Below are 21,635 nucleotides of genomic sequence, written 5' to 3'. Positions count from 1 at the left end.
TATAGGTGCTTGCAGAATTTTATAGTACTCGTTTTTAAGGAACGAGATAAAAATAATTAGGGAAAAAGTGAATAGAATTAGTTGATACGAAATTTATTACATATATGTGATACCAATTAAACTTTTTGTTAGGTAATCAAGGGCACGATTTTTAAATTTATGGAACTCACAACTGAAATTTAAATTTTCCGCTGGGGTTCAGGTGGTAGCTCTGCTGTAAAAAATGTCAAGTTGCCGCATTTATTTATTTCCTGACATTGTCGTTCGTTTTGATACTTTATATTATTTTTAGCCGACCATACCAATAGGTATGGTAGGCTATTAGGATCGGCAAAAAAAAAATTTTTTTAATTTCATTCAAAATGAGTTACTTGGGTCATAAATGACCTAAATACAAAATATTTTCATGGCATCTGTCTGTCTGTCCGTCTGTAACACGATAACTCAAAAACCGCTGAACCGATTTTAACCAAATTGGCACAAAAATACTGTGGCATCCGAGAATCTGGCCATTAGTTTTTGGTGGGGGTGGGGGGTTGGTAAGGGGTATGGAGGGGTTAAAATTTTAAAAAATCGTAACTCTAAAATTACCATAGCTAGCGAAACGCGGTTTTCAAATTAAGATTAGGAATAATATTTGCAACAACATTTGTAATAACATCAAAATCAGTCAAAGTCGCAGTTTTCGAGATATTAACATATTTTAGTATGGGCGGCTATACGTGCCTCCCGTCGCCAATTTTTTTTAATCACCCTAAACGATATTTTCACGGCAACTAAAAAGAAAAAAAAATATTTTTTTTATGCACCCTAATACAGGATAAGTAATAAGTGCAAATATTTTCAAGTTTTTTTCAAAGTTTTGTGAAAAAGTGAGTGATAATGACGAGTTTTTGGATATTCAACAAGCTGCTGAAACTGCGCTATCCACGTTAGTACCCGAGAAGTCGAAAAACTTATACGAGACCACCTACAACAACTTTGAAACCTGAGTCAAAGAAAAACATGTTGAGAATTTCACAGAAAAGGTATTGCTAGCCTATTTCCTAAAGGTATTACACTACCTTAAAGTTGTCAACTCTGTGGAGTAAATATTCGATGCTCCGCACCATGATTTACCTGAACAGAAATGTAGATATTAGCAAATTCACAAACCTTATTGTATTTTTAAAAAGAAAAGCTCCGGATATCAGGCAAAGGAATTAAAAGTATTCACATAACTGGAAATAGAACGCTTTATGAAAGAAGCCGAGGACAAAGAATTCCTGTTAGCTAAAGTTGTCTTAATCGTTGGAGTATTTGGAGCATGTAGGAGGGAAGAAATCACGTTTTTGACTGTAGATGCCATTAAAGATTGTCAGTCATTTATTAGTGGGAAGATTCCGAATACAAAAACTGATTTTCCAAGAGTATTTACGATTACTGAGGGACCAATAGATGGTATCGTGTTCTTACATGTATTTCGTAAGTACGCAAAACTTCGACCACTCAATGTGACACATCAGCGATTTTTCTTGACGTATCGAAAAAATCAATGCTGTACCCTGTCAGTTGGAATCAATACAATTGGGGATATGCCAAAAAAGATAGCGGAATTTCTTGGACTCTCCAACCCCATTGAATACACTGGTCATTGTTTCGGGCGCAGCTCTGCAAAAATGCTGGCAGATTCAGAAGCGGACATAACAGTTTTAGAGCGAAATGGAGGTTGGCGATCAAGCTCGGTTGCTGAAGGTTACATTGAAAATTCAATTGAACAGAAAACCGAAATAGCAAAAAGAATCATGGGACAGATACGCCAAATAAGAAATTAAAAGCAGCTCACGTAGAAGCAGAAGCTACCAGCATTGCCAGTACAAGAAATTTACTTATTCCGAATCCTACAACTTGCATTTCTCTTAGAGACGAAAAGTTGGATGCCTCTTGTATTAACAATTTAATTAATAATTTAAATAATTGTACCTTTAAGATTTATAATAAATAAATATTTTCATTGTTTCTAACGTTTCATTTTTTCTTTTAGGCACTAGTGCCTAAACAAGTGTCTCTTTTAGATACTAGTGCCTAAAAGAATGTCATTTCGAATCTCGAATAAATATCAAAAACTGTCAATTTCGAAACGCTTTCACAAATACATATTTTCTCGTTTTTCGTCTACCATGCTATACGTTAATCTTTTTATTCAAAGGGTTGGTAAATATGGTTTATATCAATATAATGGTGTAAGGAACATTTAAAACTTTTTCTTTGTATTTACAGTTCTTATTATCGTCCTAACAGGAATTTTGTATTATCTCGTAACGGTCGTTTCCTCTAATTTACATCTTTCCTCTTTAATGGCTTCATTTAATCGTAAACACGAAAATCTCGATTCGTCAGACCCATCAAAATACCGTAGCATAAAAACCGGCATTTTATTTGTTTGTTCGTTCGCCGCACCTCGATGCATTAAAACTTTTTAACAAGCCATGGTTCGGGTGTCCGCGCGGTATAAAAAACACATTCATGTGCCTCCCGGGCTATAAAATTCCACGGCTCCGTTGCTATTGGTCGGCGTCGCACCATAAAGGGCCAACCAGAACGCTCTTTATGGCTTCTTCTCGGCCTAAGCCTTCTTAATGTATATTGAGGCTTTACGACGACCTGGAGGCTACATTACGCACTCTTATTCAATGAAGCCTGCCGTTTCGGCTGGAGATGATTAGTTGATTTTGTGGTCGGTGTGATATTTCAATGTTTTTCGAGATCCATCAGTCTCCTTGCGTAAGTTATACAGAGTGAGTTTCCTACGATGTTCTCTATGGGTATCTCGGAAACTACTGGAGATAGAGAATCGGTTAAATGGGGGAAAGAATTGCAGTTTTGTGGGGTCATAAATATGCGCGTTTCAGATTTTTGAAAAAGTTCATGGCTTACTAGATATTTCGAAAAAAAAAACAAATTTTGGCTATTTTAAAATTTGTCCCTAATTCCATTATAATCTATTTTAGACAAAAAGTTTCCAGATAAAAGTTGTAGATAATCACATCCCTAATGAGTTTGTGTCCTCCATTTTTTTCTAAAGCCTGTCATTTTTGACATATGACACAAATATGTTTTTTTTTAAATGGAAACCATAATTGGCCATGACTTCATAAAAAGCGCCATTTTTAAGCTATTCAGAGATACCTATAGAGAACATCCGTAGAAAACTCACCCTGTATGCGAGTGTCAATCATTATAATAAATTACTCTTATACAGCTTCTTTACGCGCGCTGGGGGTAAAAGTTTAAGGCCACACTAATAAAAAAGATAGACTTGAACTAAAGTCGTCATCGTTCTCGAAAAAAAAAATTGTGGCAAGAGAATTTATTTTAGCGTAAAAGAAAATATTTTGCCTGAAGAAAAACTCTTTTAACTCAAGAAAACTTGTTCTCTTGATAAATTCGAAAATTTCTCTTGAATTTATTTTCATTCAACCAAGTGCAAGTTACGTTGTTTTAAGATAATAAGAAAAATACGCCAGAAAGTACTTCTTCAAGAAACATGGCCATTTTTCCAATAGCTAAATATTCTTTTGATGAAAAATAATAACGACACGCAAAGACGATGACGAAGGACGGTATACATATACAATCAGTCGGCAGTCCGATCAGTCGTACGTCGCATTTCATACGTCACATCATAGTACGCACGGGTTTTGTTGCTTGGAATTTTTCACTTAGAATTTTGCACTGTAGCGTTTTTTAAACAACCACCACTGCGAACGGCAGCTTTTCATCGGAGAGCAGTCGTGGATAAGGTATTTCACTGGAAAGAAAACTAATTAATAACAATAAACAAAAAAATAGATATTGGGCGCCAGGCATGTACAGAGAAAAGAAAACACAGTTGTATATTACTTAAAACTAATGACTATATTCATTCATGATGTTCATTGCTGATACATGACATTGTAGAGTTCTAGTAGATATGTAGTGGTTATATGTCAAAGAAAGTGGTGGTAAGAGTTGTACTAAATATCTATGAAAACGACTATGATAAAATACAATGCGTGTAAAGTTTAAGAGAAAGTATGAAATGTAGCATTACTTTAATTAATTGATATATTTTATATGATGTTAGAGTGCAATAATAATATCTATAAAAAAAGTAATACTATTACAAGACATAATGCAGTGAAACCTAAGATCTAAATTATATTTTAACTACTAAATCGACATGAATGTTCTTAACAATCTAACCACTCAACATAGTCTATACGATATTATTAAGATATTTTATTGTTTAAGACTGTAAATGTTTTTAAATGTTAAATGGAAAACTATAACTTAAATCTACACTTAGCTGTTCTTTATGCAATCTTGCTTCAAACAGTTGCAGCGTGGGGTGGTCTCGCATCTCTGTGCTCAGCCATCCAACACAACCAAAGGGGCCAAAATGAGACACCATAAATTGGTACAGCCGTAACTAATTAGCTTACAGCTGGGAACGAAGCGGCATGGGACTCAAGCTACATCCACGCTGTGGCATATGTAAGAAAAAATCGTTCTTACTGGGGACACTCGTCCACAGGACATCCGTACATAAGATAATGTCCGTACACAAGACACTACCTTGGACACAGTCCGTATCTTGGACACAGTCCGTACCTTGGAAATAGTCCGTATCTTGGACCCTAAAAATATGAAACTCTTGTTTAAAATCAAACAAGGTCTAATAAACAAAATAAATCTACCTCGAAATACTTCCGAGGGCTCAATATATTATACAGCAAGACTTAAATAATCACCATTTCCAAAAGCTGGGATACAACAGAGCGTCAAAACAAAGTGAGGTTAAGCCCGGAGACAGTTGACAGAAGCGATGTTGACAGCGCCTCCTCAGAACAATAACAGGGTTGTGTCGAACGATAACAGGGTTAGCGACTAGGGAACGTAAAATTACGCGTCAAATAAACTATCCGGCCTGAACGAGAGGGAATCCGGTGGTGATAGGCCAGACATCATATAATATATATAAAAAGACATGTAACGAACTAAAAACATTACAGCACAATTTGCTTTTTAAGCGCATATCGTCTAACAAATTAGATCATTATTAACATGCATTGTCATTTTTATGGACAAATTTTAGGATATATGGATTCTTTAAAGGAGTTTCTGAAAAAAATGGAAATTAGAGCATTTATTTGCTATATTTGAAGGTAAGAAACATTTACCTAATGCACCTGTTCAGGTCATGCATGCATGACTATAGATAGAACATAAGAATGCAGGTATCGATTTTTTTATGCAAATAATTACAAAAATTTTAGAATTTCAAGTCGTCGTATTAAAAAATTCAAAATGTGAGTGACCAAAAGCTTATAATTTCATAATTTATTTGCTTTACATTGATTAATCGTGATGTAAAATTTTTTGTAATTTGTAATTTGTAGAGTGATGAACCACCACAAAAAATACCAAGAGTGAAGAAAAGAGATAACTACTATCGAGGAAAATAATATCACTTTACTTACTACAGACAACCTTACAGAAAACTACAGACAACCTTACAGAAAGAGCCTAAATTTATCAGAAATAATATACCTCGTAATATGCCTGTATATGCCTGTATATGATGTATAGACTTCTCTTAGATCAAAATAAATTTTAGTTGAGTCAATAGTATTCGCTATTGGTTTAAGAAAAGTGTCTCTTTAACCAAGAAATGTCCCTTTTCAATCAAAAATTTTTGCATGAATCAAAGAGACTATTGTTCATCTAGCAAGAACTTCTTTGCATATTAATTTTGGGTCCAGAGTGAAATACTTTGGACAGATAGATTCTTCTATTTCCTAAAGTAATTTTTAAAGCTTATGAAAAGATAGTTAATGCTTTTTGGGCAAAGAAACGTCGTTCTTGGCCCTATTGAAAAACGCCAATCTTTTGGGTCAAAGTCATATTCATTTCGACTGAGAGATCCTTTTTTTTCAGTGCATGACACACGAGCTAGCGTGACGAAAAGTGGTAAGGATTAGCGATGGGAACTATCAAATGAATTAGACTATCGAATGTTTAATGAATGAATGATTTCAACTTCGAATGGTTTTATTCGAATAAAACCATTCATTCATTTATATACCATACTAAAGCATATCTGACAACCTCGCCGTGCGCCTAAATGGTTATCGTTGCGCCACGACTATCGAATACTTTTGATAAATGAAATTTAGTATTCGTTTGATTTTTGTATGCGTCAGTGCATTATTAGTTCTTTTAACATTTTTATAACTTCGCCGTATAAATACTGTGCTATCTTTGCGTTTATTAAAATAGTTAAATACTAAATATTAGTTATTTTTTAATTTTATTTTTTGACGATTGTGTGCATGTGCAGGTGGTCAAAATTATTCCGAAAATTTGTGTGGTTTTCCGTAGTCTGATCTTTCAATTATTTAATTTTATATGGTATATGGTCTATTTTTTAATGGGAAATTTTGAGAAGTAGCAATTTTTAAGAGAGATGAGATGAATTTACAATTAATTTTAAAAATACATATTTGTATTTTAGATGTTTTAATAATATGAATTAGTTGAACTTAATAATCATATTTATAAGTAATGTGGTTAAGTAAATGGTTATCGAACTCAAACTATGGGGTGAGAAAATTAAAATGAAAGTTTTACACGTGCCAAATTAAAAAAAAAGTTAACGATGTTTGTATTTTGTTTATGCTAATTCTCTTTAATGTAGTTTTTTGCGAAGAAATATTTCATTTATTTTTTAAAGTAAATGCCAGTAAAAGTAAATACTAATTTTTAAACAGTAATATAAAGCACCTGATATAAATAATTTTGATTTCTAATTTTTTATTTATATTTTTCTTCCATTTACTGTATGCTTAGAAAATTAATAAATGCTTATATTTCATGATTTTAAAATTTGTTGTTAATATAACAAATTAGTTCTGTAATTATTATTATTATTTAATAAACCAACGTTGCCCCCCAAAAATTTAGAGCTATATTATTTTTAAATAGGATCTAATATAAATAATTTTGACATCTAATTTGTTGTTTATATTTTGCTACTATAAAAAATATTTATATTAAATGATTTTAGATACATTTGTTAATAGGTATAACAAATTATTACTGTTATTATTATTTATTAAACCAGTCTTTGCTTAAAAATATTAAAAATCATTTTCCTACATCCAAAATAACAAATATTATTGCAGTGTAACAACAGAATATTAATAAAAAAAAATGTAGAATATATAGACATACTATCCCTAACTTGCCCTAACTAACTAAAGTCAAACAATAATATTCTTTGCTAATATCAACTAATACCAAAATATGGCAACAGCGCCCTTCATAATGTATTTTCTGTGTAAATACTGGCACCTCAATAAAAAAATAATGTGTCCTTATCTATATCTGACTCCGCAAAAAATCAAAGATGCCGGCTTCTTTCATAGCATTGCCACCGACCGCTGTCGGGTTTCTCGGAAAGAAACCTACGTCGCAACTAAAATTCAGTTAATATTTTATTATAATCGATCCTGACGAATAAATGAATGAATTTTATAAATGAATGGTTTTGCTGCCGAATTACTAGAATACAATATTTCAAGGCAGATGACGGATCTATTCAAATGAATTTTTTATTCGAATACTTTTCAACGAATGTTTTCTTACTATCGAATTATTCGAATGAATTGCAACTATCGAATGTTTCGATAGTATTCATTCGTAGTTCCCACTACTAGTAAGGATCGCACGATTTCGCAAACACCAAAAAAACATTTGATTCAAAGCTAAGAAAATCATTACACTATGTTGCGGGCTGACACAATTTTTAATGAAATGACACCGAGTATGACACTAATTTTTTAATGAAATATAACCAAAAGTGAGTGGCGGAAGCCCCCACGCCCCTTCAATTATAAACCGACAACAACCCAATTTAAATCCGAACATTTGGCGGTCGGGCGCCCAAAACGGCTCCGTATCGGCCCCTTAATTGCTGCGCGGTATTTTGGGTCCCGCCGCACTTTGAGGTTATGCGTCCCCCGGGCTCCATTGACGCTATTACGTCGAGCTGGCGCGCCCTCTACCCTCGCAACAAAACGATACAGATACACACACCCCTACTAATTTCCGGGGAGGCTGCGATTTATATCCTATACTTGACAAGAATTAGCTGGTCTCTGAAAATCCAGAGATGTGATTTATTTCAGATATAAGTATTTGAAATACAGATATAAGATAGAAAAATACATATTTGTATCTTGTATCTTGTATTTAAATGCATTTTTTAACATTTAAGTATTTCTTAAATACTTTTTTTTGTGAGAAAAGCGTTTCGAAATTGGCAGGTTTTGATATTTGTCATATACAAACTAAAATATATAGGAAACTGAAATGATACCGTCTGTTGGAGAATTCAGTGGCGCCATGCATCGGGTCGTTACACAACTTATGATACAATTTTATTTTATTTTACAGGAAACTTTACATTTTAACTACAGGTAACTTTAATTGCTTTGTCCACTCTATCTATTATCAATTTTGAAACGTAATTTATTTTTGTACAGAAATAGCTGATTTTTCTTCTATTTCCTATTTTTTTAATAAGAATAAGTTACTCTAAATGCGACATCGCTCCATTATATCGTATTGTTCTGAAACAGATGACATTACATAGACTTAGAATTATAACTTATCCTCATCAAAAATATGAAATAGATGAAAAACAGCTATAGTTAATAAAATAAAATAATTAAAAACTGGATATGTTTAATAATAATTATTAGTAATAACTTTATTAAAAAAGTAAATAATACAAATTATATAATAAATAAAATTTCTTTTTTTCAGACGAAGGCTCGCACGGCACTGCTACTCTTAACTTGTTCATATAAATACAATAATAATAATCAATACAATGGCATTAAATAATATAAAATACAACTAACATAGTTTTGTCGCGAACTTATTCGAAGCGCGGCGAGAAAACGTGAATTGGATCAATGATATCTATGTATAAAAATGCAGACCGACGGATTAAAGCGAAGTAACGCGAAGAATCAAAATACATGCAATTAATCCAATGACATTTTGGCCGCTCCGGCGCTCCGCAAAAGTTTAAAGCATGATGCGCACTTGTGCGAAGCGCGCCGAAGCCATATGCCATATGCGAAGCACTGTTTTCGCACGCGATGGATAAGTAAAGTTGTTTTAAGCTGACCTTTTTAATTTTAGTATTACGCGTACAGAAATATTATCTATGTGACGATTTGACAACATTATGTTCATAACATTAATATAAAATGCCTTTTATTCTGCATTTTCCTCAATTTCTACACAGGTATTGTCTCGTCTCAATTCATTATGATAATTTGGATTCTCAACATAACTCTTTGTAGCTCTGTATAATCATAATGAATGTTTCATCATCCTTGATCTCAGTAATTAAACTGAATTCACAGGTTGTACGATTCCTTTGCTATGCTTGAGATCTGAAACAAATAAATATGTATAATTATGTGACACATAAAAAGACCTTGAGTATGGTTTATAGGATGAAAAAAATTAAAAGTTGATGCCGTTGAAGGGCTCTAAAATCTCAACAGAAATTGGCTATGAACATTTTATCTTAGTCTTTAAGTTAACACAGGCATTACTTTTCATAAGAAATAATTATGGTGTTTATATGCCTTTAAAAAATATAAGCAGGATTTAAAACAATTGCACAGTAAATAATTTACATTTCTTAAAAAAAAAAAAAAAAAATTATTATATTTTTAATTCTTACCTAACTTGGGTGTAAACCCTGGGTTAAATTCTTGAAAGAGGTCTTACAAGAGGCAGATCTTACCTCATTCACAAAAACTGCATCATCTGCACTCTGAAGATTCCTGATTTGGGTTATCCGATCCTTTCTCTAAAATGATAGATACAATTTAAAAGAATTTAAATAATTTCAATAAACCAAATTCAGTTTGGATTCGTAATACATATTAATATTTTTAATAAACTTTTGAATATCTAATATTGAATCACACTGTGCCAAATTAAAGTAGGCAGTGCCATAACTTTGTTACAGCTCAATTAAAATATTTTTTTATAAAGTTGATATGATATTTTTTTTAAAAATAATAATGTTCATCTTCATTACTGAATATTTTGCGACTTTAATTTGGCCCACGGTGTAGGTACCTACCCTTTTCAGTTACTGTTTTTCTCAGGTAACAGTACATGTCTATTACCAACGAGAGAGTGGTCCACCAACAAGTTCTAACAAATGTTTGTCTTTAAATACAGGGTTTGTACCTGGATTGACATCACTGGATACCAAATTACCAGTAGGTTGATCATCTAAAGATTATTTTAATTTTATTAGAACAAAATATCTGAAACGTTCTTTATTTAACTAAATGCATATATATTTACTTTTAAGGTTTCGCACTTGATATCACTTTTAATGTAGGATCGTTGCTGAAGATATGTCTTTTGGAAAACAACTCCATGAATGCCGGCATCGGAACAACATACTTATGAAAGGGTTTACGGCCTGATTCCATCAATGTTTTTTAATAAAAGTTTAAACAATCCCTAAAATTTCAGTAAAACTTTTTTCGATTTTTGACGTTGCATATTATTTGATTAAAACCAAAAATAAAAAATATTTTGATTTGAAAAACAGCAAAAAGTCATAATATTTTCCTCAAGCGCGACCGGTGGTTCGTCACAGAACTAATAAATTTGTGTATAACTGGTTGCGGTAAAAAAAGTAATTTCAAAGATCTCAATTTCAGTTTCCCATATATTTTAGTTTGTATATGATATTTATTTGAGACTCGAAATATTGTTTCTTTGCACTAGTCAAAAGTGACACTTGTTGGAGCACTGGTACCTAAAGTAAAAAATGAAATGTTAGAAACAAAAGTGAATACAAGAGGCATCCAACTTTTCGACTCTAAGAGAAATGCAAGTTGCAGGAGTCGGAATAAGTAAATATCTTCTACTGGCAATGCTGGTAGCTTTTGCTTCTACGTGAACTGCTTTTAATTTCTTATTTGGCGTATCTTTCTGTCCCATGATTTTTTTTCTTCTTCGGTTTCTGTCAGGTGAATTTTTCAATGTAATCTTCAGCAATCGAGCTTGATTGCCAACCTTCTTGTCGCTTTAAAACTGTTATGTCCGCTCCTGAATCTACCAGCATTGTTGCAGAACTGCGCCGGAAACAATGACCAGTGTATTCAATGGCGTTGGATAGTCCAAGAAATTCCGCTATCCTTTTTGGCATACCTCCAATTGTATTGATTCCAACTGGCAGGGTATACAGCATTGATTTTTTTCGATACGTCAGAAAAATCGCTGATGTGTCACATTTAGTGGTCGAAGTTTTGCGTACTTTCGAAATACATGTAAGAAATTGATACCATCTATTGGTCCCTCAGTAATCGTAAAACACTTTTGGAAATAGGTTTTGTATTCGGAATCGTCACACTAATAAATGACTGACAATCTTTATTGGCATCTACGGTCAAAAACGTGATTTCTTGCCTCCTACATGCTCCAAATACTCAAATACTCCAACGATTAAGACAACTTTAGCTAAGAGGAATTCTTTGTCATCGGCTTTTTTCATAAGGCGTTCTATTTTCTATATCCAGTTTTGTAAATACTTTTGATTTCTTTGCCTGATATCCGAAAGCTTTTCTTTTTAAAAAATGCAATTAGGTTTGTGAATTTGCTAATATACGTTTCTGTTCAGGTAAATCATGGTACGGAGCATCGAATATTTACTCCACGCAAATCTATATTGCATAGTAGACATAAACGCACCGTGTTAATTTATTAACTTGCAACAATGAAAGTAGAACTGGTAGGTCCTTTTAAATCAATTATTCTTTAGAGATTCGATATGAAACAGTTCTGCTGTTGGAAAAAAATTTTGTATGGTACTCGCGCGTTATAACATATAAGTCACTTAAGAAAATTAGCCCAACATTAGGCTAAACATTTCCCAGCGTAACTTATAGATAACACTAGTATAAAATAACTATTATTAATTTGAAGGTAGATTTTTGCAAAAAATATCTTTTAAATGACCACTCCAAATAAAACGAAATTCTAGACGAAAGTACAACTTTAAGGCCTCTTTAAAAAAGTCTAATACAACATTTGTATAAAATTATCCGGGGAGAAAATATATTTTGATCCCTTCAACATTTACATGCGATTCTGGGTGCAGTATACTCGCATCAATAACCATTTATATTATAATAGTGGTGTAATTTCAACTTGGCCATTTTACACTTGTTGAACGTTAGTCGCTTCATAATTTATTGAATCTAGCTGAACAAACACAGGATGTTTCTTAATTTCCTTCCTCGCCATCTTTCTCTCGCCTTTCGAGTACAACCCTGGTGAGCCTCGGATGTTTGTTTTCCTTGTGCTTACAGGACTCGTTCACAATGCACACGTTGTCAGGTGCCTGGGAGGGTCGACTCGAGTTATCGCACGACGACAAACATTTGCCGACGGGTTTCATCTCGCCGCTCGCTAATCCTGTCTAATCGTCCGCTATCGGTCGCTTATCACACGAAATGGATGAAGGAACAAACTTTGCCTTTTTCAAGACATCGGAGCTCATGTAAAACGGTGACGCGTGAAAAACTTGTATTAATTTATTATTATAATAATAATAGCTCCCGTATATAGCGTTTGACGTCTTGGGAGTAGCAAGGTACAGCTTGTTATACTAGAGCCGTTCGGTATACAAAGAAAGGTAATGTGGCTAGCACTACGCTTCAACCGCCTATTACACAGGTTAATGAATCCCAAGTACTCGTTTAAGGCTGAGTCGACCTAGGTACCCAAACTATTTTTATTTTAATAAAAATGGTCGGCTGATGAAATGCCGGGTATGGGGTTCGAACCCACTACCTTGAGATTTGTAGACGAGAGCCTGTGCCTCTACGCCACCAGGCACCATTTTAAGTAGATTAATTTATTGATACTTCTTCAAAAATATATACACCGTATTGCCACTAGAAGAGAAAAATTACAAAAATAAAATATATATCTTCTGTCAACAGAGTTTCCATTAGTGATGGACATTACGATCCTTTTTAGTGAAACGAATCACACGATTCAATTTCTCATATTGAATCGACCTCTACGATTCGTTCATTTGAGACGAACTACATGCACAATTATTTACGTTTCATAAAAACCAGATCGTAACTGGCACTACCGGCGATAATTTGGTAGAACAATTATTTAAGGGACCAGAAAAAGAAATACACAGCTTTTTCATTTCTTTTTCAACGCTTAATGACACTGGCGTAATTAAGTTAGTTATATTAAATTATCCATCCAATTTATACATCTATACTATTTATTAAAGACTTCTTAATACCAATTTAATATTTTAAAGCCATATTTTAATTCCGATTTAATACCGCTTGATTGAAGAAACAAATGGTGTACAGTTGGTTAATTAATTCTATTTTGGACATATTGGCTTACGACTAACTAATATAAAAATTAAAAACTAAGTGCTACTAGGCTGTTATAATTTTATTTATAATGAGTGAAAATTAACAAAAACAAATTTCATTTTAAACAGAAAATATTGAAAACAATTTTAATTATTTCTCGCTAATAGACAGCATTGCCTTCTCGAGCCTCAATGCAAGCTGTGAGACGACGTGGCATGCTCTCAATTAAGTTGTCCAGAAGATGTTAAGGAATGACTTCCCAGTGTTTCGCGCCCAGCAATTTTCAATTCATTTAAGGTTTCAATTCATTTAAGGATCATTCCTTTTGGCAATATGGCGTTTTAGCATGTCCCAAGCATGCTCGATCACATTCATATCTGAAGACATCGGTGGTCACCACAATTTTCTTATACCTTCTTCCTTACAAAGTTCGCGAACCGCTAAAGGGCGATGGGGAGTCATTATCGTCCATGTAAACAAATTCATCTCCCGCTGCCCCGCGAAATGGACGCACAATAGGCTAAAACGTCTCTAAGATATGAGTTCGAGCTCCGTGTATTATACTTGCCCATACCATAATGCTTCCTCCTTGAAACGGGACACGGCGTTGAGCTGCGTTCAAGCGTGCTCGTCTTCCAGATGCTCTCTCCAGACCAAAGTTCGTCGCGGGTCTGACAGCACTAAGGCCAATTCTTGTTTCATCACTAAACATGACGAAATTTCAATTAGGTCCATTTGCTCTCATCTCCTCAGCCCATTGTAGTCGCGCAATTTTGTGCTGTAAATTAAGCTTGGAACACGTAGAGGCCTCCATAAATGTAATCCTCTGTCATTGAGTCTTCTTGCTATGGTCTTTATTGAAACATTTACTCCTTCAAGGCGAGGTAACTCATTTTTAATAGCAGTATTAGAAAGCAGGGGATTGCGTCGTGCAATAAATAGGAATATTTGATGGTCTTGCACAGCAGTAGTAATTCTCTTTCTACCTCTTCCAGGCCGGTCTGTAACCTCGTTTGTTCCCTGAATTTTTTTAAATATTCGCGAAACATCGCTTGAGTTAACTCTTACAATTTCAGCTATTGCAACTTGCCGGTAGCCCCGTTGAGACAGTGTAATCCTTCTATAAAGTTACAACCTGAATAAATTCTATTTTTAATGATTTTAAAGTTTGACAGACATGTACAAATTCATTGGCATTTTTAAACAAATAAAAGTAGGAAATAAATAAAGTTGTGGTGGCAATCTCTCAAGAAATATAGTTAACTGTAAGTGCTGTATTTTAATAATCTATCAAAAATCAAAATCATCAGGATAATATTAGGTATTGATTTTCAAACAAGAATTAGATTACAGCGATGGTCAAAAGCATTAGATATTGCTTTGAAATCTACATAGATAGGTATGGTAGCCTGTTTTAAAGAACAAGTTGTTAAAGTTTATGATAAAATTGTCATCAGAAATACTGTCCACTTGCAGTATTTACATAGGAAAATGTTGAAGGATGAAGCTCTACCTACTGCCTTAGGTTAATTTAAATTCTGAGTTGCAACAACAGCAACAAGCAAGAAGGCAACTTAATAATGAATATTATACACATAAGTATTACTATACAAAGAAAGAGTAATGTTATACACATAAATATTAACATTTTTTTTAAATAAACAATAAAGAAACAGAATAAAAAACCATAATATGAACACCAGCAACCAAAACAGTAAACCATTAAAATGAATTATATAATGTAAGTACAATTTGATTGAATGTCATGTCAGCGATGCCTATGAAAATGAAGATTGCTGTCATTTTATATGTAAAATGATATGGAGAATGTCATCGAGATGTTCATTTCAAGCCAACTGTACGCCGTGTTTTTCGATCATACAGTATTATTATACACAAATAGTAATATTATACACATAAACATCCCTTTATAGAGATCAACATTCTTTGTAGAGAAATAACAGCATCAAATAATGGAAATAATGGACCCTATTGCACAAATCAAAAACAAAATTTCAGCATTACTACTTTATTGGTTATATCAATAAAAGAAATTGAGTTTATCAGTCTAGATCCTACAAGCAAGCAGATCTATCACATAATTTTAAATGAAGATTTATCTATTAAAGTATGTATAAACACTTTGCATCTTTTATTCAATGTTGAAATGAATTAACAAATTCCAGGTAATTTATTCTAATAACGAAAAAAAACTTTGACCAAAAAAAATATTTTCTTCATGAGAGGTTTACGAATATTAAAGTCTGTTGAAGTTTGGACATTATGTGTTGGTATACAATTTATTTATGATGTTACAGTAGTTAAACCATCCGAATACAAAACATGTTTAAAATCCACTACATTCTTAATGAATGGAAACTACCAACTTAAGAGGAAGCTAAGAGAAAAGTTCTATTGGGTGGACTACAAGGAAAATGGACATATACATGAGGATCTTGAAGGGCTATAACATTACGTCTCAAGCCATGGGACAATAGGAAACGAAATTCAAAGGAAAATATTACAATACGTGGGATGCAAATTATAGTGCAAAGTGGGATTGAGAAAAGAATTTATTAAAAGTAGTTATTGTTACGATAGTTAAACCATCCGACTACCAAATATATTTAAAATCCACTATTCTGAATGAATAGCAACTACCAACTTGGGAGGAAGCTGCGAGAACGATTCCATTGGGTGAACTACAAGGAAAACATGAGGATCTGAAAGGGCTATAAAATTATATTATTATTTCACGTTTATTTCACGTTTCAAGCCATGTTGGAATAGTTGGGAGTGAAAAAGAAGATAATCCTGCACACGATTCTTGTCTAGAAGTAGTTGATATTAAGGTAATTAAGCCATCCGACTATCGAACATTTAAAATCCATTATTCTGAATGAATGGCAACTACGATGGCAAAACGTAAATAAATACTTGTACAGTATAAAATTACATTATATTGGCTTAATTTTTATACCTGCTAAATAAAATGTGTTACTGCTATTTTGGACCTGCATTTTATATTTGTATTTAAATCCTATATCATCAGTAAATTAAACTTTAAATAAAGTTTTCCCACTATAATTAACATTAATTTTAAACTAAAAGCTTTCGTTTAAATTAACTTAAAAAAAAAAAAAAAAAAAAAAAAAAAAGTGAGAAAAAAAAAAATAAAAAAAGAGGCTCAGTCTATTGCTTCTGAATAATTGATAATAAAACCACATATTGACTACTTTTTATATTAAATAAATGTAGGTATGGAGTTATTTTAAAGCTGCATTATATTTATTTTAAACCCATCACCACTATTATTACTTTAAATAATTTTTTTCTTAATTATAATAACATTAATTTTAAGCTAAAACGATCAGAATAATGTTTTCGTCGTCTTGAATGACATTTTCGAAATAACTTATGAGAGCAATAAAAAAGAGCCTAGTCTATTGCTGCTGAATAAAAATCTGTAATTTATTTCATGTGACATAAAAATAAATTTGTATTTTTGAAACCCAAGTGGCTTCACGTATATGATTCACGTCAAATGTCTTTTGTATCAGCTGTTCTAAAAATGTTCGGCGCATGTCTTAAATTTTAGGTTTTTGCTACAGCAGCGCCATCCTAATTCTTCCCTTTTTTTGACCATATTTTAATGCACGGAGTTGTTTCTCCTTACCTCTACACTCCATACTCGCAACAATCAAACCTCCAATGACATATGAGCCAAAAGTGATAATTTGGCTCATTGTTTATTGAATTTTGAAAATAACTAATTAGGTATTAATAAAAGCGCTTTTTGTTTTTGTTTAAAATGTCAAAATTATTCTTAAAATTTGTAAACGTTTAGAATAGAAAATGATTTTACAAAGAAACTTCATAATATTTCAACTTTACGAATGTCATTAATATAATTATACAGGGTGGTCTGAACTGTATTCCTGAAACTTTGATAGCATCTACTGTAGATAAAAATAAGTAAAAACTTCGGATAAATGTATGTCCTAAAATGTTTAGTTTCGAAGATACAGGGTATAGAAGTTTCATATTTATTTCGATTTTTTTCAAATAATTTCTGAAGTAACGTCAATATTTGGGCGAAGTAACGTCAATATTTAGGCGCCCCCTACAAATAGGTGTCATATTGACATCAAAATTAAAATTCTCATATCAAAAAACTCCCAAACGCCAATTTTCACTAGTAATACCACTAGAGGTCAAATTAAATCCGGAAATTTTTTCGAGCTCATGAATATTTTAAAAATTATCCCGAGTCGAAAACGAGGGATAATTTTCTAAAAATATTCATGAGCGAGAAACAATTTCCGGATTTAATTTTACCTCGTGTATTCGGTAAGAAAATTCCACACCAAATTGTGTTTGAAAATCAAATAGGTAATTAAAATGAGTTTTTCGATTTTTGGTCGACTTCATTATTTAGTTACTATGGTAACTAAGTGACACCCAAACCTAAAAACTTGCTAAAAACTATTCCAGTTTTGAAGCTGTCAAGCGGCACGACTTAAAAAAAATGTTTCGCTTCAGTCAAGAAAGCAAAGAAAATATTCGCCAGGAGATTAATCAGTTGACACCCGCGAATACTAGAAACTCGAAGTCAAGCGTATGGAAGCAGTTTACAAACTTTTGCGCAAAAAAATAGTATGATTTTGACAGAGCGGATATACCTGTGGAAGAACTGGCGCTTATTCTTGAAGACTGTGGGTTCAACATGCGAAAAAAGAACTCTGAAGACTACAAGGAGAGTGTTATCAAAGTTTTATGTAACTCTACAGTTAAGCATAATAATAAACTCAAAATTCAAAGTGCTAAATGGAAAAAAGGTGAATAAAATAGTGTCTAAATATTATATATGTTTCATTAGACATAGACATTTAATTCAGTCCATTCCAAGTGCTACATTTCCGCCATTAAGGAGAAAGGAGGTGTCCAAAGAATATAGAAAACATCTCAGCTTTGTAATTGAAATGTATCAAAATTATCATGTAAACAAATAAAAACCAAACTCTCAAAAAGATATTCTGTCATTATAAACGTCAAAAAATTTCCAGTATAATTTGCTGTTGGGTGCCCACAAGGAAAAAATTTTCAATAAAATTTATCCGTTGCCATGGTGATTTGTCAAAAAAACACATTTTGATTGGTTGAAAATTATAGTTGTGGAATTTTCACTTATAATATCACAAGAGCTTAAATTATTTTCGGAAATTTTTTTGAGGGCACGAATATTTTGAAAATTATCCCGAGTCGAAGGCGAGGGATAATTTTCCTAAAATATTCGTGCCCGAAAGAAAATTTCCAGGAATAATTTAAGCTTGCGTGGTATTCGGTAAGAAAATTTCACACCTAAATTTGAAAAAAAATATTAATCCAACATGACATTTTAAAATAATTTCAATTTGTTAATAATATTAACAAATATTATTATATTTTTAATTAGTTACATCAAATGCTAAAACTCAAATGGGTAATATTTCAATATATAGACATTGTAGTTCATTCACATTATGATTGTAGATCTTATGTTTACCTTTTCAACTGTCAAAAAATTTCCACTAAAGTTTCGTGGCGCCTCGAAAAAATTTCCGGAAATTTTTTCAGTTGCCATGGTAACTAGTCAACATTAAAGCATGTTATTGGTTGAAAAGTAGAGGTGTGGAATTTTCAACCAAATATTGACGTTACCTACTTCAGAAATTATTTGGAAAAAATCGAAATAAATATGAAACTTCTACACTCTGTATCTCCGAAACTAAGCATTTTAGGACATACATTTATATGAACTTTTTTACTTATTTTTATCTGCAGAATATGGTACCGAAGTTTCCGGAATACAGTTCGGACCACCCTGTATAGGACCATTTTTTATTCAGAAATTGAGGTAAAATTATAGTTAATTTCGACATTGTAAACAAAAATTTAAATTGCTTTTGTTTAATATCAAATTATTTATTTTGGTAATTTAAAAAAAAACGTCAGAAGAATCGCTATTGTCTAATATCTGTTTTTATTTTCATGAACAACCTCAAAAATATGTGAGACAGCTACACTATAATTGGAAATGGTTGAATAAGCTGAAAATGATGATAATGAAAATATATAGGGTGGTGCTATTTAATATTCTTTGATTTGGCTTACTTCGGGTTAAAACAGAAACATAATGATATTCTGATATTAAATTGTCTTTTAATGAGAAAGAAGCTATAACAGGAAATACAAAGGGTGAGTCTTAAAAAATATAAAAATGCAAATATTTTTAGGTTGGTAAACATATTTTCTCCTTACCGTTTTTAAAGTTATTGCAAAATAACCAAATTATTTTACTTTAAAAAATATTTTGTATTTAAATTTTGAAAATCACTGATTTTTTCTGCAAAATATTTGTACTTATTTAAGACTCACTCTGTATATTGTCCAACGATTTAGTTGTCACTTGGTATTATGAAGTTTCTTATTCACTTCTGATTGTTCTTTAATGTGAAATAATTGTCACCGTCCAAAAGTGAGTGTGCAATACAGAGAAAAATATGTTTAAAAATCGTGCAATCTATTTTAAAAATGTTCTTTAGTTTTAAGATGGCTATTATATTTAACTTTTTTATTGTGAAAAAAGTGTTTTGTATATACATATATATTTTTACGGGCATTGGATACGACATCGCTCCTCAATTTATTCTCCGAAACTTACAAAAAGAAACGGTAGGGCGTACAAACCTTTTGTATTTGTTTACAAAAGTGGATTTTATGTTATTTAAGGTGCAATTGAGATTATGAACCAAACTGCGAACAGATTGCGCAAATGTAGCATAACGAATCATTGTTCATGGGTCATTTGTATATATATAAATTTAAGATGAAAATGTTATAAATTGTTGATTGAACTAGTGAGGGAATGTAAAATTTTGTTTTAAGGTTTCGTTTTATTTTATAATAGTAAAATTAGTTGTATTAAATTATTCTTCTGTAATTGATAAGCGCACTATTGCGACACATGGTTTAGAAATTTTGAAATAAATGTTTTTTTTTATATAAAATGTTTTTTACCAAATAACGCCTAGTTATTTTGCCAAGGTTTACAGAATCAATATAAAATATATTCTGTAAACTTTGTTTGTTTGGAGTATATCTAAGTAACAGTATATTAGGCTAGGCAAGCAATATACATATTAGAGTCAGCCGATTTTTAGTTGTATAAGTGAAAACAATATATTCTTAAACACCCTCTACACTATACCCGAAATGTTTTACGAAATATTTTTGGAAATATTTCGTGAAACATTTTGCGAAGATTTTTCGAGATACTTTCAAAAGTAAACCCAATTCTTGAGTTCCCAGTTCCAAAGACCTAGCTCTAAGAACTGCTAATGCTTAGCAGGAAAAAAGTGCGGATTACAACAGGCCTCTTGACAGGACACATGGCTGTCAAGTGTTACCTGAACAAGCTCAACCTTTATCAAGGAAGTCTTTGCTGCAGACCCTGCGATAAAGATCCTGAAACAGCGGAGCACATAATATGTCATTGCGAGGCTCTGGATGGCAAGCGACACTTTTTATTTGGGATCATTTTTATCCGGAGGAACTATGCTCCCATCCTATCAAGGACCTGCATAAGCTAGTGCAGGGCACAGGGATAGGAGAATGGGTGCAGTTATAGAAAGGGGACAAACACAATATGCCTCACAGGTCGCAGTGTTTCCGCCAAAGGACGACCCCTATGGAAAAAAGTCCAATTCTTAACAATATATTGTTAAACACCCTCTACACTATACCCGAAATGTTTCACGAAATATTTCCAGAAATATTTCGTGAAACATTTTGCGAAGGATTTTTCAAAATATTTTCAAAAGGAAATCCAATACTTAACAATATATTCTTAAACACCCTCTACACTATACCCGAAATGTTTCATGAAATATTCCTGGAAATATTTTGTGAAACATTTCGCGAAGCCATTCCTCGAAATACTTTTAAAAGTAAACCCAATGCCTTAACAATATATTCTTGAACACCCTCTACACTCTACCCGAAATGTTTCCATTCCTCGAAATACTTTTAAAAGTAAACCCAATGCCTTAACAATATATTCTTGAACACCCTCTACACTCTACCCGAAATGTTTCACCAAATATTTCTAGA

General features: G+C 32.5%; 1 protein-coding gene and 1 long non-coding RNA gene across 2 annotated transcripts in view; one reads left to right on the top strand and one right to left on the bottom strand.

The window, feature by feature from the left end:
* The window catches only part of LOC115891213, a 30,256-nt gene extending 21,362 nt beyond the window's left edge, over window positions 1-8,894 (top strand). The window contains exon 4 of the mRNA XM_030911636.1: window positions 8,851-8,894. Within this exon, the coding sequence (XP_030767496.1) occupies window positions 8,851-8,894 (44 nt within the window). The remainder of the gene's footprint in view (window positions 1-8,850) is intronic.
* Window positions 8,895-9,350: 456 nt separating this feature from the next.
* LOC115891210 lies at window positions 9,351-10,267 on the bottom strand. The gene is made up of 3 exons (XR_004051778.1): window positions 10,196-10,267; window positions 9,788-9,916; window positions 9,351-9,491 (listed from the first exon to the last, which is right to left on the bottom strand). It is a non-coding gene; the product is annotated as an uncharacterized LOC115891210 (long non-coding RNA).
* Between the last annotated feature and the right edge of the window lie 11,368 nt (window positions 10,268-21,635).

Source organism: Sitophilus oryzae, unplaced genomic scaffold, assembly GCF_002938485.1.
Source record: "Sitophilus oryzae breed Bouriz unplaced genomic scaffold, Soryzae_2.0 scaffold_980_pilon_pilon, whole genome shotgun sequence".
Lineage (NCBI taxonomy): Eukaryota > Metazoa > Arthropoda > Insecta > Coleoptera > Curculionidae > Sitophilus > Sitophilus oryzae.
Note: the sequence above shows the minus strand (reverse complement) of the source record. Positions and strands in the feature narration are given on the sequence as shown.